We start from the raw sequence: 26,192 nt of genomic DNA, 5'->3' as shown, positions 1-26,192 counted from the left end.
GAATATGTGGATGCTTTCTCTATATTACTAAGGCTACTCAAAAGGTCATGCCAAGAAATAGAAAGCTACATGCAGTCTCATCCCTGTCATTGTTGTTCAGGCTCTTCATACTGCATCATCCCCACAGATACCAATCTGTGCTCTTTTCTTGTTGATATGTTGTGAACAGCATTGATGAGGATCTACTTTCTACAGCTGCCCAAGCCATGAGTGTGCCGCCACCTTGAATAGGTGATCAACTGATATCTTCTCTCAGGACTTCTAGCATAAGGCAAGACCAGTAATTTCCACCTAATACTGTCCTCAGGTTTTAGTCACTCAATCACAGAGCAGTTATTCACTGAGTGCCTGGAACATTCTACATATATGTTATATCCCTGAAAATAAAAGGGGTATGACAAAATATGTAGTTCCTTTTCTCATTCAAGTTCATGTAGTTATTTATATAGGTAGCTGACCAGACAGAGAAAATGAAGACAAGGAAAAAGCCTAGGAGAGCAGGGGGTGACATGGATGCATATGACCATCCCCCAGCCTTGGCAGTGAGTCAGGAGTATGTGAGTTTATATCTGGACTCTCTATTCTGTTCCATTAATCTGTGGGTGTGTTCTTGTGCCAGTACCAAATTGTTTTGATTACTGTGGCTGTGTAGTAGAGCTTGAATTCAGGGAACATAATCCCCCACTGCTTTGTTCTTCCCTCTCAGGTTTGCTTTGGCTATTCGGGATCTTTGTGGTTCCATATGAATTTAAAAAGTATTTGTTTTAGTTCATTGAAGAATGCTGTTGGTATTTGGAAAGGATTGCATTGAATCTGTAGATTGCTTTTGGCAAGATGGCCATTTTGACCATATTAATACTTCCTGTCCATGAGTACAGGATATATTTCCATTTATTGGTGTCTTCTTTAATTTCTCTCATGAGTGTCTTGTAGTTTTCAGAGTATAGGTCTTTCACTTCCTTGGTTAGGTTTATTCCTAGATACTTTATTCTTTTTGATGCAATTGTAAATGAAGTGCTTTTCCTGATTTCTTTTTCTGCTTGTTCATCATTAGTATATAGGAATACAACAGATTTCTGTGTATTAGTTTTGCATCCTGCAACTTTGCTGAATTCAGTTATTAGTTCTAGTAGTTTGGGGGTGGATTCTTTAGGGTTTTTTATGTACAATGTCATGTCATCTGCAAACAGTGACAGTTTAACTTTTTCCTTACTAATCTGGATGCCTTTTATTTCTTTGTGTTGTCTGATTGCTGTGGCGAGGACCTCCAGAACTATGTTGAATAAAAGTGGTGAGAGTGGGCATCCTTGTCTTATTCCTGATCTTAGGGGAAAAACTTTCAGCTTTTCACTCTTAAATATGATGTTGGCTGTGGGTTTTTCATATATGGCCTTTATGATGCTGAGGTACTTATTCTATATTCAGTTTGGTGAGAGTTTTTATCATGTATCATGAATGGGTGTTGAATTTTGTCAAATGCTTTTTCAGCATCTATGGAGATGATCATGTGATTTTTGTCCTACTTTTCATTGAATATGGTGTATGACATTGATTCACTTTTGAATATTGTACCATCTTTGCATCCCTGGAATAAATCCCTCTTGGTCATGATAGATGATCTTTTTGATGTAGTTTTGAATTCTGTTTGCTAATATTTTGTTGAGGATTTTTGCATCTATGTTCACCAGGGATACTGGTCTGTAATTTCCTTTTTTGTGCAATCTTTGTCTGGTTTTGCTATTAAAGTGATGCTGACCTCATAGAATGAATTTGGAAGTATTTCTTCCTCTTCTACTTTTTGGAAAACTTTAAGGAGGATGGGTAGTAGTTCATTTTAAATGTTTGATAAAATTCAGCCATCAAGCCATCTGTGCCAGGAGTTTTGTTCTTAGGTAGTTCTTTGATTACCAGTTTGATTTCATTGCAGGTAAATGGTCTGTTCAGATATTCTGTTTCTCCCTGGGTCAGTCTTGGAAGGTTATATTTTTCTAGAAAGTTGTCCATTTCTTCTAGGTTATCTAATTTGTTGACATGTAATTTTTCATAGTATTCTCTAATAATTCTTTGTATTTCTGTGGTTCCTGTAGTGATTTTTCCTTTTTCATTTCTGATTCTATTTATGTGTGTATACTCTCTTTTTTTCTTGATGAGTCTAGCTAAGTGTTATCTATTTTGTTTATTTTCTCAAAGAACCACCTCCTGGTTTCATCGATTCTTTCTATTGTTTTATTCTTCTCAAATTTATTTATTTCTTCACTGGTCTTTATAATGCCCCTCCTTCTATTGTCTTTGGGTCTCATTTATTTTTCTTTTTCTAGTTTCATTAATTGTGGGTTTAGACTGTTCATTTAGGATTGTTCTTCTTTTTTGAGGTAAGCTTGTATTACTATGTACTTTTCTCTTAAAACTGCCTTTGCTACATTCCACAGGTTTTGGTCTGTTGAGCTGTTGTTTTCATTTGTCTCATATATTGCTTGATCTGTTTTAGTTTGGTCATTGATCCATTGATTATTTAGGAGCATGTTTCAACATGGATAATTTTTAAATCATTATTCTGAAAGAAGCCAGACACAAAAAAGTACCTACTATACCATTTTGTATACCTGAAATGCCAGAAAATGGAAAATCTAATTTATGGTGACAAAAATCCTATCGGTGGCTATCAAGGGTTAGTGATCAAAGAAAGGCATTGACTATAGTGGGTCACAAGGAAACTTACAAGGTGATAAAAAATAATCAGTATGTTGATGGGGGCAGTAGTTACAAAGTGGTCACATTGGTTAAAACACTTCAAATGTTACACTTGAAATGTGACATTATATTTGTGTAACTTATATCATGTAATTTAAATAAATTTGGTTAAAAAATAAGGGAGTATATGTTTGGTTCTAGATTTCATAATCTTGAACACTTCCTTTAACCCAATAGTTAAGTAATTCTTCTATTTTAATATGGAATAAAAAAAAAAAGGAGAAGCAGAAAGTAGGGGAAGGTAAAAGGTTTTATGCAGAGATTAAAGTTCAGTCTCTGAAATTAATGAACTATTCCATCCCATGTCCTCCATTTACTAGCTCAGTGATATTGAGCAGGATCCCCAGCCTCTCCCCATCTGTAAAATGGGGCTTGGGGGAGTAATAATCTCTTAAAAGGGTCTCCTTTCTCATAAAAGGAGAATTAAGTACAATTATGTGCTTAAAGTCCCCAGAATCTGTTATGTGTTCAGATAATTTTGTCTAGTATTTCTTTTATTAGTCCAAACTGGTCATTTCAAGTGAGCTCAGTTTTTCTAAATGGAATTGTGGGAGATGATCAGCATGCTCTGGTGGTTCCAAGGTTTCTTCTTTTAATTGGACAGTGTGAGGGGGTGGAGGTCAGGATAGAGAAAAACATAATTTTTCCTAATGTCACAGACTGGCCTGTGACCTGAAATCATGGGAAATAATATCTCATTACAGAAAAGAGAGTCAATTTTCAAGGAAAGTGTTTGTAAATGTGAATTTGAGAGTGAAAGGAGACACAAAAGAATGCAGGAGTTCCCAAATTACCATGAAATTTTGTGTGTAAGAATATCTATCCATCCCCATGCAAGTCTACCAAGCCATATCTACATTTTAATATATCTTTTTCATTTGGGAAAGAAAACACAGTTATTGTATTTTTTTAAATGTCGTTCTAAATGTGAGAAAAATATTACACAACCCCACTTTTCTGGAGAGTGACTAAACAACCTTTCCAGGAGTAAGAGTCTATCTCGGTCACATCTTGGGGCTCAGCATAGTCTGAATGAAGCAACCACCCGTCCCACAGCTTCCCCACCAAGGCTGTTCTGAGGCCACTGTAGTGCCACCTCCAGCAATTTCAAGGGAAGCTCTGCCAAAACTAAGACCCAGGCTCAGAGCAGCAGAGAGCGTCCCGGAGATCGAAGTGCCCACATGACTCTTCAGCATATTATGGGCAAAGTATGTGGGAAAGGGTGAGGAGCTCCCATGCTTTCTACCACTCCTCCTACACTGTCACCAATTCACCAGCCTGGAAGGCCTGTGAACCTGCCCTACTGGGTTTTTAATGAGGTTTCATTACACCATGGTCGATTAAATTACTGGACATTGGTGATTGATTCAACCTTCAGCCCCTCTCCCCTCTCTCACTCTCCTGGGGTTGGGGGTGGGAGGGGACAATGAAAGTGCCAAGCCTGCAGTCACATGGTTGGTTCCTCTGGCCACCAGCCCCATCCTTAGGTTACCGAAGGGATTTCCACAGTCATCTCAGTAACATAACAAAACATCTTTATCCCTCTTATCAGAGGAAATTCCAAGGATTTTTCAGGAGCTCTCTACTAGTGCAAGAATGCGATCAAAATCCAAATGTGTACTTATTATTATAAATCACAATATCACAACAGTACTACAGATACTAGGAAAGATATAAGCACACAAAATAGTGGTTTATACACTGGGATGTCTAACGACTGGCAGAGAAATGCAATGTTGGCTGAGATTATGCAAGGGGTTATACTGGACTCATGAACAGTAACCTGATCTGGACAGCATGTGTTTTTCTAACTCCTCAGCTACATTTCACTCTAAACCTTGCCAACACCAATTAGCTTACCATGCCCTTTGATTCTCAAGCTCCCTGTCAATTGAGGTTTCCTTACAGTCACATGCTCATCACAAGCTCTGGTTAACCTAAACTGGGAAGCGATGTGTGTGATGAAGCACTGCTACAGATGTTGACTTCTGAAGCTGATCTTGTTGCCTTCTGACTAGTTTGTTTGTTGAAGCACCAAAAGTTAGACTGTAGCTTTAAACCACAGTATTCCTTTATTCAGTTACCTACTTCCCAACTGCTTTGGTTAAGGTCACAGGGCTGGCCTTTCAATTTTGATGTGTTGTTTTCCTTGCCTTTGGAATTCCCTAGAAAATCTCCTAGGAATCCTCTGCTAAGAATGCTGGATGGCCCTTATCTCACATGTGTGCAGGTCTGACACAGTCCCAATCCTTGGCCTCCTTTCCTCTTAACCAACTAAGGGATCATCTTGACAACTTGTCAGAACCAAAAAAGGAGTCAACTACTTACGGTTGTTACCTATTGGAGACAGTTTGGACATTCCTCCCTGAAATATTACCTCTTTGTACTAGAATAAAGATCGTCATGCTTGTTGAATATTTACTTTCATTAGTTTAATTAATCACTTGTTCATTTAGGACCAAAAAAATGACCAAAACAGAAAATCTTTCATTGCTTCTAGTCACTTTAGGGGGAATGTCCATGTCAAAATACTGGTATGCATTATGAAAAGTTTCTCCCATGATTTGAATGAAGACCAAGATGAATAAAATGGAGGATGTTCCTTGGAATTCTATGTCTATAATCCAATCATCAAGACCCATTTGTAGATGTCCCAGAGAAAAGCCATGTGGACCAGAATAAACCAGCACTGTCTGATTCCTCAGCGTTGCAATGTTCCTTGGGATTTCTCCTTATTGAGTCCATATTTGGTCCCATGATTCACAACCCGGCTGGAGGCACAGAACCAATAAAGGTGTGCTTAGGAGCTGGCCCTTTCCTCCACCAGCAAAATGCCAATAAAAACTCAAGTCTCTATGAGACCCTTGAAAATACAATATAAGTAAGTTCAACTTTTTTCTAAAAAAGAGGCTTAGTGACTATTAGAAGTCAAAATGCAACAGCAGAAGGTAGAACAGCGTCCTTCTTCCCTCACTGGATAGGAAGGAGGTATTGCAATCCTGAGCTGTGATTTACAATCATAATGTACTTTGCAATCGTTTCTCTGTTTCAGAGAGAATGCTGACAAAGGTCCTGCATTTCTGATATCAATTTTCAGATGTTAGGTGTTAATAGAAAATGGACAGACTTCCAATGCCTCCTGGGGTATACAAAGCATGAAAGAGTGTTCCTTCCACCCTAACATGTAAAACTAGAAAAACAGCAAAACTATAACTTTGTTTAACCTTTCAGAGGCCTGAAGTCACAGGGCAACCAAGTAGGCTGGATTTCCATGAGGAACAGCCTCTGCAAGAAGCAATAGGCATATAGACAGACAAAATTTTAGCTGAGCATATGTAAAAGGGGTGTTGGCTGCCACACAAGCCAGAAAAGTCATCAGCTACAGACCGAGTGAGGGTTCTCATGGCAATAGAGAACTGCCTGGAATCACAGACACAGGGAAGGGTTTCCACTCACTGGTAGGGCCATTTTCACAAAATTCCATCTGAGTTTACAAAAATGACTGGAGGCAATGTGGGTGACAAGGGAGTCACATCGTTGATGTATGTATGAAGAGGCTGGTCAGCTCTGATGCAGGAAAGCTCTAATCCCCACACCTGCCTACGTGACTCTTTCACATGAAGGAAAGACTGAAGCCATTGAGGGTGGGGATATAGAGTTCACAACAAACTCTGTCACCTACTCCATACCCTCAGGGCACAGGATAGATGTCTGCAAAAGGGAGAAGAGTGCAGAAAAAAGCTCTCTACCTCTGGGTAGGTGTAGGAAACCATTCTGAGCTAAAGATCCTATAACCATTAATAATTCTGCTACCAAAGAAAGAGAGGCAGGAAATTCTCTCATCCAAGACTCACAGACAAACATGACAGGGTTTGGCTGCCATGAGAGGAGAGGCATGAGTGCTGAGACCATCCTAAACCTGAGATCCAGGCACAGGGGCAGGCTAAGACAAAGCTGCACGAAGACAGCGGAGAAGCCCACCTGCCAACACAGGGAGCCCAGCCAGCACTGGAAGACGAACAGCATCTCCTGTCGCGGGAGGGGCAAGAGCCTGAGGAGAGGAGATGGTCTCTGTGCTGCAGGACCTCAGGGGCAGCTTAAAGCTGGGAGTAGAGCTGAATGAGGGGAGGGCTGTTCTCAAAGGTAGATTATTTTTACCATATCCACAAGTAGTTTTATGTTAATTATACAAATTATCATAAATTTGAGAAGTTAGATTTTTAGAATCTCAAAAAGCAGTAAGACTATTTCAGGAAAGCTGTGATACATAAGTTCAGGGGAGCCCTTTTGTAGGACTCACTATCTCAGGTCTTCTACTTCTTTGTACTTCTAGAGATGACATGGCTGATCACCACGGTCAGAGCCATAAAAGGCTGCATCAGCCACCATTCTTACTTGTGTTAGAGGATCTTTACCTCCATGGAGTTTTACCTGTGAAGATGTTTATTCATATACCTTTCTTCACTGGGTGTAGTTTTGAGAAAGGTGCAAAAAAAGATGTTTTTCATTAATATTTTTATCTGTCCACAACTTGTCATAGATGCTGATACTGTAGGTCCAGGGGCTTCTGGAAAGGTCCATCACAAGTCTGCAGAGGGAAAAGAGGTTCACCTGGTTCTCCTCAGGATTCCTGTAAATACTCTAGAAAGGAAATGTAAATTCTGAAAATGACCCAGGAACTCATCTTCAGTGTCTCAGCAGTGGCAAGTGGCCCAAACAAGGACGTGGTGCAGAGGCCTCCAGTCCTGGTTGTCAGCAGAGAGAAATGGCTGCTGACAACTGCAGTGATGCAGATGGGCTCTGAACTCTCTCTGGGGCACGAAGGAGCAGGAGAGACCCTCCTCTGCTGGTGGGGATCTGTTCACGTGTGACTGGAAAACAGGACGGAAGATTCACAGTGCTTTTGAATCAAAACATTTACCAAGTTTCCTCGCCTGTCACAGTCCCCAGCCAGGAGACCAGCCTTGAACTCTATGCAGCCAGCTCAGCCCTCCAGGCACCTGCAGCCTGCAGCAGAGGCCCAGTCACATTCTTTGTCCTGGACTAGGTTTGGGATTAGAATACCTTGCATTAATTGCTGGTTTCCAACTTGACATGAATGCAGAGATCCAATTTTGGGGTTATAATACTTTGGTTACAAATCATTCAAGAAGAGTTACAATAATTTGTACTGACTCCAATGTATTGAAGAAGGAGTAGTGGTATTTCAAGTGGATGTGTAAATTGTAAAGGTAATCTCACTGGGTATTTGAGGTTCTTACACTGAAATCTTATAGCTCCTTTGATGTGCCAAGGAGATCTTAAATTTCTGGGTGGTCATTTGGTGACCTCTAGAAGAAACATGTTTGATTAAAAAAAAGTATTATAAAATCAACACATACTCATTATGGGCTTTTTTGAGATTATAGAACATATAAGGAAAAAATTTAAATCATTCATTATACTTGTATCCAAGGACAATAATTTCCTATGAGTATTTTCATCCAGGTGTGTCTGCATATGCCTTGATTCATATCAATTTAACATGTAAAACACATTTTTCATGTAAATCTATATCCATTCTCCTCTGCACAGTCCATCCTCAGAGTATGGGTGCTTGGTTAGGAAAGGTGCAATTCAATAAGCAATCAGAGGAATTCCTGCTAAGCCTTTTTATATTTAACTGTTCCATATTCAACAAATATATATACTTATGATCTAATATGTGCCAGATACTTTCTTGTGCAGAAGTTTGAGCAGGTGGACAGACAGTAATAACAACATTTAACTCTACTCTGCCTCTCTCCTCTGATGAGGGTCAGCTCACCAGAAAAAAAAAAATTGAAAATTTTTTTAATAACAGTGTTCACCCAGGGTTAAGGGACACTATCTACTCAAGTTTGAGATTCTGCCCAGAAATATGACCAATCTCTTAATAGCTCATAAGTGTGTATATTCATCAGAAACAGAGTGAACTTTTTTCCATTTTTCCCAAATGTTCCTATAGAAATGGAAAATAACACAATTTTAAACAGACTATTCCAATTAGAGAAGAAAATCTCACCAACTCCTTTATCAGGGAAAAATGTAATGAATATTTATAAAGGTGAGCTAAGAGTAATAACAATAGTTTTCATAGACATAATAACTGCATTTTTGAATAGGTAATAAAATTATAAAGACACCTGGTATAAAATAAGAATTATACAATAGGATATCTAGTGGAATATACGATTTCTTCTCACCTTCCTCTCTGCTATCTCCAGCAAACCTAGTTAATGCACTGTTACAATTAATACTTCCTGGAGTTATTTGTCTTTTTACTGTTGGGTTCTGAGAGTTGTTTATATATTTTGGTTACTTGACCCCGAACAGATACATTATTTGCAAGTAGTTTCTCCCATGTGGTTTGTCTCTTTCATTTTTCTGATAGTATTTATTGAAGCAGAAGAGCTTCTAATTTTGGTGAAGTCTAATTTATTTTTTCTTTACATACCTGTGCTTTGATGTCATATTTTAAAAATCATTGCCTAATCCAAGGTCACAAAGATTACATCTATGCTTTCCTCTTTAAGTTTTATAATAACTTTAGTTTGTACATTGAGGTCATTGATCCATTTCAAGTGAATTTTGGAAATAGAGATACAACTTCATTCTTTTGCATATGGATGACAAGTCAGTGGGAGTCCCTAACCAAAGAAGCCTAGTAGCAATACTAATATTTGATGAAGTAGACATTAAACCAGGAATTACCACTACAGATACAGAGCAACACTTCAAAATGATTAAGTGCACAATTGACAGGAAGATACAACAACCCTATTTTTATCTGTACCAAATAAGGTAGCTTCAAAATATATCAACCATAAATCAGTAGAGTTAATCAGCAGTCTTAAAGTAGTGGAATATGTTGATTAAAAAAATCAGTAAACAAATATACAACCACCGTGGCAAGCATTAATGCACATTTTTCAGTAGAAACGTAGATAAACTATGACCAATACAATTATCTTGAACCCAATTTACACTTAGCCCCAAACAACAGAATACATATTCTTTTCAAATGCACATGGAATATTTATCAAAGCTGACAATATTCTTGCTTAAAGCAAGCCTTAATCGACTTCAAGAACTTTAAATCATTCAGAATATAATCTCTGATCACAATGGTATTCAGTGAGAATTCAATATCAAAAAGAAAAAATAAACCTCATTCCAGTACCTTGCTAGATCTAATAGCTACTTTTCAAATTTATTGCCACAGAAAAAAACAACACAGCAAACACAGGCCATGGACTGGGTATATGTTGCAGTCTCTGAGCAGGGCAGTGTAACATCCAGCTTATGAACTGTACTTCCTGTTTGGGGCAGAAACTTCAAATAGCCCAGCTACTCTGCACTCAGGCATCAGAGAAAGGCTGGCCTCTGGGCTGGAGTGAGAAGAAGAGAAATTTCAACCAGGAGAAGAACTTTGATCATGCTCTGCCCTGGCCTGCTGTGGACATTTGTAGCCTCCTTTGCCTTCAGTAAGTGTGTCCTCAACATGACACCCCAGCCTCCTCCTAGGTCTCAAGGACAGAACTATTCAAGTTCTTACTGAATTTGGTGGGGGTACTAAAAGGGAAGAGAGGTGGGGAAGTGAAACACTATGTGATTGTTTTCTTAGTCCTTGTGTAGCAAATTAATGTAGTCCTCGTGACCCCTCTGTGACATGTCAGAGAACCAACTTTGTCTTTTTTCACAGGATCCAGCATGGCTGCCAAAGTGATCCAAGCTCAGGATACAATAACAGCGCAGGAAGGGGAAGCTGTGACCCTGCCCTGCACGTATGAAACCAACTGGCGTACCTATTCTTATACTTTGTACTGGTACAAGCAGCCTTCCAGTGGAGAGAAGGTTCTCCTTATTTCACAGAATCATGATGAATCTAATGCAAAGCAGGGTCGCTACTCTGTGAACTTTCAAAAGGCAAAAAACTCCATCAGCCTCACCATCTCCTCCTTACAACTTGAAGACTCAGGGAGGTACATCTGTGCTCTCCAGTTACTCAATGAGTTCCCACAGTCCTAGAAACAACAGTGGAAGCTTAACAAAAACCTTAGAGCTCCATGAAGACAGCCACCTGCTCAGAGGCTTAGGAAATCCCACAGCCCACAGACAGGAAGAAGGCGGGCTGTGTGGTAGCACAGACGAGACTCCCTAATGTAAACTTGCTGTGGGTTAAATGGAAATTTTCACCCAGAAAACTGGTTTTCATAGTGGTGTGTGGATAAGGACCTATTTACCTATTAATGGACCATGGGAGGACCTCAGCCAGGCCAAGGGGTGGAGAGGAAATGGCCATTCTCTCCTCTTCTCCATTCCTGGAAGTAATTGGTCTGGTGCCCACTAGTAACCAAGGACCCATCCATGGAGTTCTTCCCAGAATGGGTTTGGGGGAAGACCATGTGCCAGGGTAGCAGAGAAAGACGGAGTGGGGCTGGCTAGTGGAGCCCAGCGGGAGGGGGCAGAAAGCACAAAGAGATTGAGACATGAGCAATAAGACTCATATCCCCCAACCTGCCCATCCCCTTGTCTTCCTTCAGTTTTTTTTTCAAATTTATAGGGAAATTGCCCTGGGTGGGGATCACCCCTTCCTCCCAGAGCCACACTGCCTTCTATAAAAATGTCCCATATTGAGCACAGTGTATAAACCAGCACTCTTCCCTGGGAGTCTCAGGTATTGTGTTTATATCTTGGGTTAACATAAGTCACAAGTTCCTAAAGAGGTAGATTGAACAAACACATTTCTTTCAGGAAAATGAGGAGTAGTTTTCTAATTCTCATCTAGAATTGTTAAATTCCAGATCTGAAATAGCACTAAAAACCTCTCATTTTCTCTTCCACTATCAAGCTGATTTTAACATTTTTTACACATAAAAAAATGTGTTTTACCAATGTATGTGTATTATGTATACATAAATTTTATAAAAACATTTTATAAATACATAAGTATATGACCCTTACTGGAATCAAAGAGATAAGAAGGCAACTAATTTATTCAAAGAGCTGTATAACCAGAAGCTGCTTTGACTTAAACTGTGCTCATTAAAGTTGCAAAATAATTCATTGTCTGTTAACAAACACAGGCAGAGAATCCCCTGAGAAAACTCCTCATCTCCCAGAAAAGGCATAGCCCTTAACATGTGGCCAGAGAAGATGATGGAAGAAAAATATCCCAGAAAGCTGAGCCAGAGAATGTGATTAACAATGAGCAAGAGAGCCCCTTGCATACAGCACAGAATCTCAGCTAAATGTACCAGTAGAGGAGTTAACCAATGCTTCCTGGGATGTCAGACTCACTTCTCTAGCATGTGTGTCTTCCTGTTAGTGGTGCCTAACTGTATGTTAACTGTGAGGAAGACACACTTTATTTGCTTCTGTTTATTTGTTTATTTGTTTCCTGCTTGCTTCTTCATAGATGTTCAGATCAAGAGAAGCCCCATCAAGACTTGGGGTAAACTATGCAGTGTCAATCAGAAAGCCTGCCTATGATCAGAAAGAGTCACTCACAGGGGATCCTAGTGGTCTCCTTTGGTGAAGGAGTACCTGTCTCCTCCATGGGGAGAAGAGAGGAATGAATTCTGGGATATAAGTCCCAAGACAGACTGTGGAACACCCAAGGACTATTTATCAAGATCCAATTCTCCTCTCCTTCCAGCAGCCCAGGAGAATTGCATGCCTTCTGAAGACTGATGTATGCAAATCCTGTATCCTTATTGTCCTGAGGAACTTTTCCTTTTGCTACTCATTCAGCTTTTTAAAGAAATAAATTATGTCATTTGTTAGGTTCCTTGTGGCAAATTAAGGCAGTACCATGAGTAATGGAACAGCAAAATGGTCACACTGGGAGGAATCAGAACAATGCTTTCTTATAAGCTTATATTATAAATATAGAGATAGACATGTAGTTGGATAGACAGAGAGATGAGAGACACACAGATCAGCACCCCATCCCATATAGCCCTGCCATCACTCCCCTAAGCCACAGGACCTGTCCTGGTCTCTCTGTCCTCAGGCTGCAGCCACACCATGCATGGGGCCCCTCAACCCCCGTGTAGCTTCAGAAAGAAACAAACCATATTCAGTCATGGCAGAAGAGCTCATCTTGCAGACTTTCTTCACTTGTCTTGACTTACTGTCCTTGATCAAAGATATGAACTTAGGGCCAGATGTAGTGGTACTGGGCCATGTTGATGTTCTGTCTTTAGTCCTTCAATCCCTGACCCTTCGTCTGCTGCCTCCTGTCAGCTGCTCCTGCTGTTTACTCACCCCTCATGGTCTGTGACCTGTTAACACTCCTTAGTGACCCCACCAAAACCTAGTGTTTCTAGTCACTGAGTTGCTTTCCAAAATCTTCCCTCACTTTATGATTCCTTATCCATTTCCCAAATCAGTCTCTAAATGGAGTGGTTCATACCCTAATTTACGTTTGTAGACAACACTCAGATTAGCTCTCCCTGAATTGTTGGGATTTTACAAGCATGGACCACAGTGTATGCATTTTTTTAATTCTACATTTTATTCAAATTTTTCAGAAGGATACTATAAATCAAAAAGGGTAAAGGGTCTATTGCTTGGCACTGCACGTAATAATTAGCAGCATCTGTTATGGGAGGTAGATGTTATTTGGCTACCATCATTGTAATAAATAACTATAATATACAACATTTCAAGAATTTAGATTTAATACTGTAGAAGGCATAAAATGGCAGATGTTATATTCAGTTTTTGATGAGAGTGTAAGAGTCAGAAAAAATTCCCATCAAGGAATTCTTTTGAGAACTTGAATTCTGGGGAAGCACATTGGAGGCCGCAGACACTCCAGAGACACAGAGGCCCCTGGCCTACTGTGTGGTAAGTCCCACCTCCACCCACAGCCTTCCAGTGGGGGCCTCTCAACACACTTCCTCTTGGTCACCACTCACTGGCCTGGAGCCTGGAGGCACATAATGCCTTGCCCTCACTTACACAAAATGCATATTAGAAAATGGTGGAAACTGGGCCATTCTTCTCCTGACCCCAGTAGGTAACTGAGCCAGACTCTTTCTGATTCCCCAGTCTCCCCCCTGGGACAATGTATGCAGCCCTGGAGTTGTGTCACAACCTTGCACTTAAACCTATCAATAAAATGTATGTGTTACATTCTGTTCTGTAATATATCCTCAATTGTTTCAATATATAATAAAATGTCTTATGTTGCTGAACCAGAAATTTGTGCCACATTTATCTATCCTGTTATGTCCTGTTGTGTAGAGCACAGATATTGGACAAGCATCATGATTTATTTTTCCTGCCTATGATTAAAAATGCTGAGATATAAATCGTATAGCAAGAACAAGAGGGAACCCAAGTTACCATTTTAAATACCAGAGAGTTAGGCGGTAATATTCTTAACATATTTTTTGGCAATTGGCCAAAAATTGACCCTATCAAAAGGCAGAGCAAGCAGTCCTAAATGATATTCCCCACTACTTGAGGGAAACCATTATCTTGGAGAAAAACAGGGTCAATAAATTCCTTGTGTTAAGTTTATAATACAGAATATCTAGAGGACTAACTATGGAATGTGACATAATGTCTCTCACCAGAGATACACATCATAAGGCCACATGTCAAGCATATGGTCCCTTGGCTGTTTACCCCATTGAAATCCTTAAAAGACACAAGTCCTAAGCCTTTAAGCGAGCCTCCTCTCTGAGGCTGCCCATACTCTCTCTTCTCTGAGTGTGTACTTTGCCTTAAATAAAGCCATCTTGCTGCTCAAATTATGTTTTGTCTCCAAGCTCTTCCAAACCTGTTGGGAGATTAATAAGAGCCCCTTTCTGAGTGGTAAGCATCTCGGTTACTTTGCTATTTCATTCTATTTTCTAGACTTAAGCACAAGTCTTCACTCTCTCTGTCCTACTTCAGACAAGTAGGGAAGGACCACTAAGATGTCTGCTTGGGCTTGCCAGTGCCTATCGCCCAGGTGACCGGGACAGGAATGCAGCTGTATGATCACGCTCTTTAGGAGCCTGCCCCAAAATCTCCTTTCTTTGTTTTGGGGAAGTTCTCAGAACATAATCTCACTCCTTCCAGTGCTCTGACATTCCTCCATATCTGGGTGGTAGGGACATAGTTCCTAAACCATGCAGATCCTTGAGGACACCAGATGCCAGGTGACCCTGACTTCAGGAGCTGGCATGAGATTTGCCCTGTGCAGAGCAGGAGTTCAGTGAAGTTCCCTTTCTTCCCTCTGTCTTCCTTGCTCTCTACTCCCTACACGGCAGCTGTCATTCCCTATTACTCTCATTTTAATGAATTGCTTTCTTACCTACACTTCTCCACACTGATTGTGAATTCTTTCTTGATCAGGGTTAAGAACCTTCCTGTATCCAGGTTGATGTGCCACCTAGTGTGCAGGGTGAGACCTTCCCAGATGTAGCTGCCTGACAGTATCAACCTCAATACACTGGCAGCTGGCCTAATCTCTATCAGGAAATAGAAATGCATTGTCAGAATTCTCAAGGAAATGGGACACTGTCCAGGCCAAGATGGTAGGTCTCACGGAGAAGTGGAACAGTGGCTCATCATTGCTGAGGCTGCACAGCAACCATGGTGATCACCAGAGGGCAACAGGTTCCCTGAGAAACTTCTCACCTGTTCTCTGGGCCTCCCACACTGCATTAACAGAGTATCAGATTAATGCTACTTTGTTTTGATCTAAATGAGGATATTTTGGTTTCTTGTTTATTTTGTTTGCTTCTTTTAAATGCATTTTTCCCACAAAATATCGCACTACTTTGAAAAAGAGAAATGCAAGGTTACTGGTAGTTTAACTTGGTAGGAGGCAGCAATTCATATTAAGAAACATACTATACAGCAGGAATAGAGTTGGAGCAAGGTAATTAAACACACAGATGGAAACGTCCAGCATTCCCAAGCAGAAGATCAGCACTGGTGCCAGAGGAAAAAGTGACACTCAGGGAAACAGGAAAAGGCTTCTCTGCTCTCCTAAGTCCGAGGAGCCCAATGGGACATAAACAGCCACTGCGGTTGATACATGGTGGAAGTTCACTGGGTGACACAGGACTGAAGCTACAAGGCATTGCTCAGGCCCTTGGCCCAGACCTGAGGCTTTGGATGCTCCAAATTGAAGAATTAAGTTTTTTCTTAAAAACAAAATTTCCTCTCAAGTCCTTGGACTGTGGAGTCCCTGTACCCTCCTGCTGTGTCTACTATTCCCCGTGGGGCCTCCAGCTCCCCCTGAGGTACAGTCTGCAGAGAGCATCAGGGTCTCACACCTGATCTGGACCAGGCGGAGGTATCCTTTCCCCTGAAGGAAGGGCCGGCCGGGCAAGAGGACTGAGCCCCTTGCCACTGTGCTGGGAGTGGTGGGATGACGCGAGCTGTGGGAGAGCAGGGCACTGCAGGAATGCTGCCCCCCGGCCTCCACCGCTGCCCACACACAGCCTCACTGTATGTTTTTACTCACAGGGTTACAAAGGTAACTCACTACCCATCTAAAGTGTCAGCTCTCCAGAAACCACATCACCCACATAGCTTGCTAAAAAAGCTTGCTGCAATCCCTCTTCAATCCCAAACCAATTCCTGCAGAAACACATAGTAGGATCCAATTCCAGGATTCCACACTGGGCTGGTGGTTTGTCTTCAGTTAGAACAGGAGTAGTGGATGCTTTTGTTTACTTAAGGTGTGTGTGTATGTGTGTGTGTGTGTGTGTGTGTGTGTGTGTGTGTGTGTGTGTGTGTGTGTGTAAGAGAGTTTGTGGATGATAGTCTGGTGGTCCCCAGAGTGTATGGAATGCCAGCCTTCCTAGTCTGTCATACACAGCTCCTCAGGATTTGCCCCTTGTAAGACCAATTCATAAACTTCTCATGCATAGATGTGTCACTCCAACTAATCAAAGAGTGAGCTTCCTAAGCACCCCTGGCTGCCTTTTACCTGTTTGCTTTTGAAATTGTTGGTACCTTTTTCCTCAGTCAATTTGTCAATCTTCCCCTAATCTCTTGAAATCAAGCTAGAGAGCTCTGTCTTCTGGCTCCGCATTGCTACCCTCCTCAGTAGAACTCAGGAATCACCATTATGTTTTCCTCATTAGAAACTCGTATATATCATGTCATGTTGTTAATCTACTTACGCATTTGTCTTTCTACTGAGACCACTAGGTGTTTAAGACTAAAGACTGTTCCAAATCCATGATAAACCCTAAACCATGCACAGTTCCAGGGACCTCATGGAAACTAAATAAATGTTGATTGAATATATAAATAAATACATGAATGAATCAGTAAAAATTCCTTCACTAGAGAGTCTGAATTATTTACATTTAAACTATATAATATGAAGCATGTTCAACTTATCAGATTGTCCTGAACTGGACAGTTAATTACGGGTTCAATATTGAGACTTCCCAGAATATTAGTTTCATTATTATTCAAATAATAATTCAAACTTCTCATATAAAATATGCATCAGAAATTATTTTATTATATGTTCTGTGTCTTTGTTCAAACTAATCTTTAAAAAAGTTGTATTTGGGGATTTATCCTTAGCTTCAATCATTAGTTGCCTTACTGACTTAACAGTGGAAGCACAGCAGATTCTTCCTGCCTCTTCCGTTGGATTAAAGTATTGAGACATAAACTAAATACGGATAAAGAATGAAGGCAAACAAATATGTTACCTTTTTGACATCTTCTGGTACCATTAAAGATTATGTCCTCATGACGTCTATAGTTTTCACAAGGTTATGTAACTTTTTCTCATCTGAGACTAAAGAATACACTAAATCACCTCATGCCAGTTCTAAGAGAAATAATCAAGTTCAGGATGTGATTTTAATACTGTGGATGAATTTTGTTGTGTTGATTTGTGTTATTGAGAGGTGTCTGAAGTGATTAGTTTACAGCATTTATTTATCCAGAACAATTATGGACACTACTGAAGACCATGTTAAAATGAAATTTTATTAAAGGCAGAATTACCAAAATGCCTGTGTTCTAAATATGTGACCATTCTATTAAACAAAAAGTCATACCATTATTTGCTCCACGAATAGACCAACTCATGCATATTTTTAAATAAGGTGTCTGCCTAAGCATACCAGTTGACAAAGTGTCAATCCTTGGATCTTACATAATACTCTATATTCTCAGTTATCGTTTTCAACTTGTAAAAAAATAGAACGAGTAATGTGATCTCTGAAAACCTTTGTTTCTCCTAAAATCTCTTACAACTTTTTGTAGGGAAGAGATTATTGCAAATTGATGTTTGAGAAATGCAGTAATCCATTTTAAGAAAATTTCCACATGTGGACTAAAGGGGGCAGTGTTTCCTCCAATAAAGATGCCTAACCAGCTAAAAATAGGGCAGGGCAAGAGGTGAAACAGAAGGCTGTGTGACAGGAAGTGAGTGAAGTGCAGGGAGGCAAAGACAGGCTGATGTTTGTGGGGACTGGAGAAATGCCTCCTGCTTCCTCACAGGAGAGATGGACCAGCTCCTGGGGGCATCACTGTTGATCCTGTGGCTTCAGCCAGACTGTGAGTCGTGGGTGAGGTTTGAATGTGGTAGAAAATCTCCTTGGAACACTGCAAAGCTGGGAGATGAGATGATTGGACGGTTTCATTTCCTTGCTTTCTGCTCCTGATGGTTTTCTGTGGGGACTCCTAAGAATAAAATTTAAATCTGTGAATGTCTTTCTAAACAGGGGTGAGCAGTCAGCAGAAGAATGTTGACCAGCAGCAGGTTAAGCAAACGTCTCCATCCCTGAGTGTCCAAGAACGAAGAGTTGCTATTCTGAGCTGCGACTACAATAGTAATGTGTTTGATTACTTCCAATGGTACAAAATGTACCCTGCGAGAGGTCCTGCACTCCTGATATCTACAGGTTCAGATAAAAAAGAAGATGGAAGATTCACAGTCTTCCTCAACAAGAGTGCCAAACACTTCTCGCTGCACATTTCAGACTCCCTGCTGGGCGACAAAGCCTTGTACCTGTGCGCAGCAAGTGCACAGTGCTCTCCAGGCACCTGCAGCCTGTACCCAAACCTGCAGCTGGGTCCAAGCCACCCCTTCTTCAGAGTCTCAGAGTGGGAAACATGAAGACTTGCTTCTATTTATACAAGGCAGTAGGGACCACACTTTAAACTGTGTTTTAAAGCAGGGGAAAGAAGCTGAACTTTATGGAAGATTAATATTGAAAGTCTTACAAATGGGTCAGGAACATCCCTGGGCATTCAAGTGCCCAAAAGGCTAAACCTTCAAGTTTATCATTTAGTGACAGTAGAGAATAGGGTTCATGTTCCAACAGCTTGACTATAAGACCCACCCTAGGAGCCTCCCACAATGCTGCCTCCCAGTAGAATCCATTAACTAAGCACACACACTTTTGAAAACCTGCCATGTCATACAATTCTTAGCAGACATTTCTTCATCAATGACCCAGGGAAGTATCTGATTATTAATCACAGATCATGAAAGTTTGAAACTATGGTTTTATTTATAGGTATTGTGCTTATAGAAAACTGGTTGGAAGTTGCCCCTCAAGGGCTAATCTTCTGAAGCTGAAGATCCTTATAGTTGGAGAGTGCAGACATTCAGTATACCTTTCTAGATACATGGAAAAGCCTCTGGAAACTCACTTGGGGCATTGTCTGGATGGGGACTTCAGGGTGTGGTGAAGATGTTTTTGAACAGAACAGGACTGATCCATAGACTTGTATAGCTTGGTGCATCCAGGGATCCTCACGGAGATGGTGTAACTACAGGGTAAAATCTACAGATTGATCAGTTCTGTTGATTTTGATTCTCTTTCTGAACACGGATGTGAGGCTAACCCAATGTATATTAGATGCCTCATTCCTCCACATGGAGAAGTAAGAGGGCACCAATCTCAGGTGAAGTATTTCCTCCACATCTGTTCATGGTTTCCATTTACATAGGCAGGAAAGTTCTGAGGTCTTTTTTGTAATGCATGTTAGTGAGAATGAAAAGGATGGAATAATCTATACCTCCTTTCCATGCAAGGATAGGTTGGTTCTGTGCACAAATGAGGCTTTCATTCCCAAGGCTCAGACATGTAACTGCTCTGTAGACACTCCTGGCTCACGGGCATCCAGAGCCTATTTCCAAATTCAGAGCTGCAGCCACTCCACCCGGCAAAAGGCAGAGGCAGCTGAGAGCTGTTGCTGTCCTCTATGGGAGTTGAGAATGCAGCCTTGATGAATCGCTTCATTTCAATGTCAAAAAATGTGAGACACGGATGAGTAATCAGTGTAGTTATTGTACATCCCCTGTTCTTAACAAAACCTGTTTCTAACACCACAAGTCAATAAATCAAATAGCCTTTCTTATCTTCAGATATATTTCACATGATTTATAAATTATTCAAAGCCAGGTATATAGTCCCACTATAATGGATATTGCTCACTCTAATTGCCAAAATAGTTTCCCCATTTCATGGCCCTGTAGGAAGGGAGACTATAATATAAGAATATATGGATGCTTTCTCTACATTTCTAAGGCTACACAAAAGGTCATGCCACGAAAAGGAAAGCTACATGCAGTCTCATCCTTGTTATTGTTGTCCAAGCTCTTCATACTGCATCACCCCCCATTTCCACCACCCCTACAAGTAGCAATCTGTGCCCTTTTCTTGTCAGTATGTTGTGAAGCAGCATTGGTGAAGAGCTACTTTCTACAGCTGCCCGAGCCATGAGTGTGCTGCCTTCTTGAACAGGTGATCAACTTCTCAACATCTCTCAAGATTTCATGCATAATGCAAGACCAGTAATTTTTACATAACACTGTCCTCAGGTTTTAGTCACTCAGTCATATGAGAGTTATTCACTGAGTGCCTAGAACATTCTACATACAGTTACATGGCTGAAAAAAAGAGGTACAAGAAAATATGTAGCCTATTTTCTCATGCATTTTCATGTAGTTTTTTATATAGGTAACTGACCAGGGTGAGAAAACCGAGACAAGGACTAAGCCTAGGAAAGCAGGGGGTGACATGAAGGCATACAACCATCCCCCAGCTATGACAGTGAGTCAGGAAACCCCAAAGTCTGAAGCCTAAGCTAAGACCTGGTTGTAAGGATTTACCAGTTTGAAAGAAAAGGTTTGGAAAGTAAACTTTAGAAGTTGGAACACCATATGCAAGGCAATAGAGATCACAGTAAATTTCAGGACTGAAAGCCAAGGTTGTGGGATAAATAAAATTATATATATATAAAATTCAAACCAATATTGCAAAGTAGACATAATCTCAATTTTACAAATGAGCTTTGACAATCTTTATGCAGTTCCCAAATATGTCCTGTATTGACTTGAGATTACTCTAATACTTCATTCTTTGACACCTAAAGTGTGTCTTAGTGTCCAGTGCAATGAGAAAGAAGTCAACATCAGGTCTCCCTTCAGGAGCATGTAGTGTTGTGGGCTATATTACCAAATAGTGTGATCCAAGCCATCCCAGGACAAAAGTAAAATATGACCTCCTAACAGAGGCATCTACATCGGAAGCTGAATACAAGGGAGACAGTCTAAGAGGGATGATATCTTAGTTAAGATTTATAAAAGCAAGTCAGAAATGGAGTCAGGGAAATAGTATTATAGAAAAGGAGAAACGGAATATGTGCAAAGGTATACAGAGAAGTTTCATTTAGGAGAATGACATTCAAGTGGTGCAGATTGGCTGGAGCGCTCAACTCAAAATGGGTAATAGTAAATATAAACCTAAAGCAATGAGCATAAACCACATAGTAAAAATCTTAATAAGCCTTTGAAAAATGCTAAACTTTCCCTTCAAGGCATTGAGGAGCACTGAAGGGGATCTAAACAAGCCAATGCCATGTTAGACTCATGAGATACTATTTCACTAATGAAATAAATGCAATGTTATAGCATTGAAATAGTATTCTTTTTTCATATATGCATAGATGGATATAGATAGTTATATTCACATACAGGTGTACATACATTTTCCCTTGTTTTTTCCTTTAATGTTGAGGTAATTCTCACTGTAAGAAATATATTGGTAGAGACATGTATTTTATTAGAGTATATTGACAGGCTTTTCATTATAGCAAAAAAAGATATGTCTTGGATGTAAGCTTAGTCAAGAAAAGCCCAAATCCACGTTTTACTCAACCTTTCTCAGCCTGGCCACAGGGGAGCACTGTTTAAAAGTATTCTAAAGAGATGCACACAATTGGGTGTAAACAGTGAAGGTCTTGTCTGCCTGATAGGTTGTCCCCCAAACGTGTGTTGTTCTGGAAACCACCACAACAGGCCCCCCTCTGGGCTCAAAGTGCCTCCCGCTGAGGAAGCTCATTCAGAGGCATCCCTGGACCTCTGGGTTTGCTGGGAGCAGAGGGATGCAGACCCTCCTGAGCGTGCCCTTGGGCACTCAGCCCTGGCAGCTGGCCTGTGAGAACAGGGCTCAGTCCAGGAGAGGCTTGCAAGGTGGCAGCACCCCGGGGGCAGGAATGGGGTCAACTTCTGTCCTGGGAAGGCCCTTTTGAGAACCAGACTTAAGAAAGTGTGGGAAATGTTCTGTGATTAAATGATGATGTTTATGTTTGGAGGAAGGTAGGAGGGGAGAAAATCACCCTTCCTTTGTGAGACTCTGGGCCCATGAGAGCTTCTATGTCTCCAGTCATCTTTCTCACCAGGTGTGAGAACCAAGGGGTGGAGCGCAGTCCTCAGTCTTTGATCGTCCCAGGGGAGCAGGGTGCTGCCCTCACGCAGGCCCTCAGAGGCTGAGCTCCCTCACACAGGTGCAGGCAGAAGCCTGGGGAAGGGCCCGTCTTCTGGAGGATGTCACTGAAGGTGGAGGAGGGAAAGGCCGTGACAAAGTAGCCACCATGCTCACGAGAAAGGCAGCCAAGCAAACCGCACACCGCAGCCTCCCAGCCGGTCCACGGGCACCGACTTCACCCAGGCCCCGGAGGCTCTGCTCAAAGCTGACGCTGGGCCCGAGGCCCTTCCAGAACCAGGGCTCCTCTTAAGACTCAGCCAGGCTCTTAAGATTATTTCTAATATAACATTAATTTCTTGATCACTCTATAATTTACAGGAGGTAATTGTGAAATTGCATGGCAGGTAACATAAATTTTAAAGAGAATCCCATAAATTTCAATTTCAAAAACCAGAGCAAGTTACTACAAGAATGAGCTAGATATGTGATGTACCTCTGTGCCTGTACTCCTGTCTGAAAATTAATAGTAACCTCTCTTTCTTCCACTGAAGCTTGTCACTAGAAAGAAATGAAAGAAAGAAAAAGGTTAAGAGACAAGGCTTTTATCTGGCTTGTTGGTGGGTATCAGGACTGTACACCTTGCACTGCTAATGTTGACACTTACATGGAAGGGTCACTGGCAATATTTTTTCCCAACTTTTTGAGGAAATGTCACTAAAAATTACCTGAATCCTTAGGCCAACACCCACTTCCTCACCCTGTGCTCTATTCTGGTTGATTTTCAGCCTTGCCTGGGGGACTCTGTGTTACCAACATGACACCTTCTCCTATCAGTGTACCCACCTGTACAATGGTCTACCACCCTTCCTCAGTTGTTCCCCCACATCAGACCCAGCATAACACAGGAATGTAGTAAATGCTCAACAAATTTTGAGTGATTAATTTATTCATAAGCATTTAGTATGACAAAGAGGAAAATGTTTCTTCTTCAATAGACAAATTAAAATGCACAAATGGAACCATTTTTTTGTTTAAATTTCTCCAATAAAGAAGAAACATTAGTTACTCATTTTCATTTCCCAACCAAACATCAATAGGAAAATAAAATATGATTCATAGTTAAGAAAAGCCAATAGAATTAGCTTTTGAGATGGCTTGAGGTATAGAATTCTCAGACATCAGCTGGCTGTTCTCCACCAACTCAGTTCCCACATTACTTACTGGAGTGAGCATTGGCTCCCCTAGATTGAGGGTTCAATACCACAAGTCTGCCCCTTCCCCACTCCAAACACCAGTGGAAAGTACAGGTTCTTACCTGTGCTTCTGACCACCTAGCTACAGATCACAGGTTCCAAGGGCCTGCTCCTTGGACTTCAGGAGCCAGCTCCGCTCCACGCTGTCCCACGTACTTGTGACCCATTGGCTGTAAGTCAGAGGTTCCCATTATCCCCTCTTGGGTTCAGTTACTTGCTAGAGTGGCTCACTGAACTCAGAGAAACCTTTTATTTACTAGTTCATCAATTTATAATAAAAGGAAATAGGGAACTCAGAGACAAATGTTCCTTCAGGAAAGGAGAAAAATAACTATTTTAAACAAACTATTCTCATTAGAGAAGAAAAGCTCACCAACTTCTCTATCAAGCAAAAAGGAATTAACATTTGTGAAGGATAGCTAGTGAACATAATTTAATTGAAATTATTCTTGGGTTTTTAAATAGGTAATAAAGATACATGTTATAAACTAAAATTATACAAAAGTACATCTACTGAAAAGAAACATTTCCTCTTACCTTCATCCCCCTATCACCAGCAGCGTAGTTGAGTCTTTGTTAAAATTAAAATTTCCCTGAAGTTATTTTCTTTTTATTATTGAGTGCAAGGGATCTTTATATTCTGGATACACGACCCTTAACAGACATATGATTTGCAAATAGTTGTTTCCTTCTGTGGTTTGTATTTTTCACTGTCTCTATAGCATCTTTTGAAGCAAGAATATTTTTAATTTTGAAAAAGTTTAATTTATTTTTTCTTCAACTGCTTTGTGTTTTGAGGTCATACTTTAAAAATCATTGTCTAATCCAAGGTCATGAAAATTTACATCTATGTTTTCTTCTGAGAGTTTTATCTTTTCAGTTTGTACATTGAGGTCATTGATCCATTTCAGGTGAATTTTGGCGGTAGAGATTCAACTTCATCTTTTGCATATGCATAACTAGACAGCTGGAGTCCCTAACAAAAAGAAAATAGAGTAACTGTTAACGATATCAGATAAAAGAGACATTAAACCAGGAATTATCACTAGAGATTCAGAGCAATACTTGAAAATGATTAAGCAGAGAATCTACCAGAAGAGAGAACAATTCTGCTTTCATATGCCTCAGTAGCATAGCTTCAAGATATATCAAACTCAAACAAGTAGAACTATTGAGTGAAATTAAACTATTGGAGTTTATTAATTTAAAAAATTAATAATCAAATATACAGCCACAGTGGCAAGCATTAATCACTGTAGAAACATATTGAGATATGTTTCAGTAGAAACTAAAAGAAATATGACAAACAGAAGTAAAATTCTGTAACCAAATTTCATCTATTGAACACATTACCCACAAACATCAGTCTGCATATTCTTTTCAAATGCATGTGGATTGTTTATCCAAGTTCACTATATTCTGGTTTAAAGCAAGTCTTAATTAATTTCAAGGGCTTTAAGTCATTCCGAATATAATCTCTGATCACAAAAGTATTCAGTGAGAATTCAATATCAAAATAAAATTAAACTTCATTTCTGTACCTTGCTAGATCTAATAGTCATTTTTCAGATGTATTGCCATGGAAAAAACATCAAGGCAAACCAAGGCCTGGGCTGGGGTAGATGTGCCAGTCTCTGAGCAGAGCAGTGTAACATCCGACTTATGAACAGTAGTACTTCCTCTCTGGGGCAGAAACTTCAAATAGCCCAGCTACTCTGCCCTCAGGCACTCGGAGAAGGGCTGGTCTCTGGGCTGGAGTGAAAACAAGATAAATTTCAACCGGGGGAAGAACTTTGATCATGCTCTGCCTTGGCCTGCTGTGGACATTCATAGCCTCCTTTGTCTTCAGTACGTGTGTCCAAACATGGGACCCCAGCCTCCTCCTAGGACTCAAGGACAGAACTATGCAAATTCTAACTGGAACTAGTGGGGGTACTAAGAGGGAAGAGAGGTGGGGAAGTGAAACACTCTGCGATTGTTTTCTTAGTCCTTGTGTAGCAAACTAATGTACACCTCTGTGGCATGTCAGAGAACCAACCCTGTCTTCTCTCCCTTTCACAGGATCCAGCATGGCTTACAGAGTAACCCAACCTCAGGCTACAATTACAGCACAGGAAGGAGAAGCTGTGACCCTGCCCTGCACATATGAAACCAGCTGGAGTACTTATATTTTGTACTGGTACAAGCAGCCTGCCAGTGGAGAGATGGTTCTGCTTATTACACAGTATTCTAGTTATTCAAATGCAAAGGAAGGTCCCTATTCTGTGAACTTTCAAAAGGCAAAAAAGTCCATCAGCTTCACCATCTCCTCTTTGAAACTGGAAGACTCAGTGAAGTACTTCTGTGCTCTCGTAGAATCCCACAGTTATAGAAACGAGAGGGGCAGCTTAACAAAAACCTTAGAGCTCCATGAAGACAGCCACCTGCTCAGAGGCTTAAGAAACCCAGGACCCACAGACAGGAA

General features: G+C 40.6%; 1 long non-coding RNA gene and 1 gene segment (V, D, J or C); one reads left to right on the top strand and one right to left on the bottom strand.

The window, feature by feature from the left end:
* The window catches only part of LOC108407831 (T-cell receptor alpha chain constant-like), a 660,854-nt gene that overhangs the window by 30,535 nt on the left and 604,127 nt on the right, over positions 1–26,192 (top strand). Inside the window, 1 exon segment of the C gene segment in view lies at positions 22,450–22,465. Within this exon segment, the coding sequence occupies positions 22,450–22,465 (16 nt within the window).
* LOC108393916 (uncharacterized) overlaps positions 17,727–26,192 on the bottom strand; it is a 54,135-nt gene continuing 45,669 nt past the window's right edge. For 2 of the 9 annotated variants that reach the window (XR_005061121.2, XR_005061119.2), the window contains 6 exons: positions 25,270–25,480; positions 24,266–24,704; positions 23,791–23,898; positions 22,969–23,033; positions 19,783–22,600; positions 17,727–18,438 (listed from right to left, as the gene is read on the bottom strand). This is a non-coding gene — a long non-coding RNA (uncharacterized lncRNA). Of the gene's footprint in view, positions 18,439–19,413; positions 22,601–22,968; positions 23,034–23,790; positions 23,899–24,265; positions 24,705–25,269; positions 25,481–26,192 lie in introns of all 9 variants that reach the window. The other 7 variants (XR_005061124.2, XR_005061122.2, XR_005061123.2 and 4 more) reach the window with 7 other exon arrangements.

Source organism: Manis javanica, chromosome 8, assembly GCF_040802235.1.
Source record: "Manis javanica isolate MJ-LG chromosome 8, MJ_LKY, whole genome shotgun sequence".
Classification (NCBI taxonomy): domain Eukaryota; kingdom Metazoa; phylum Chordata; class Mammalia; order Pholidota; family Manidae; genus Manis; species Manis javanica.
This window is presented reverse-complemented; position numbering and strand designations above follow the sequence as displayed.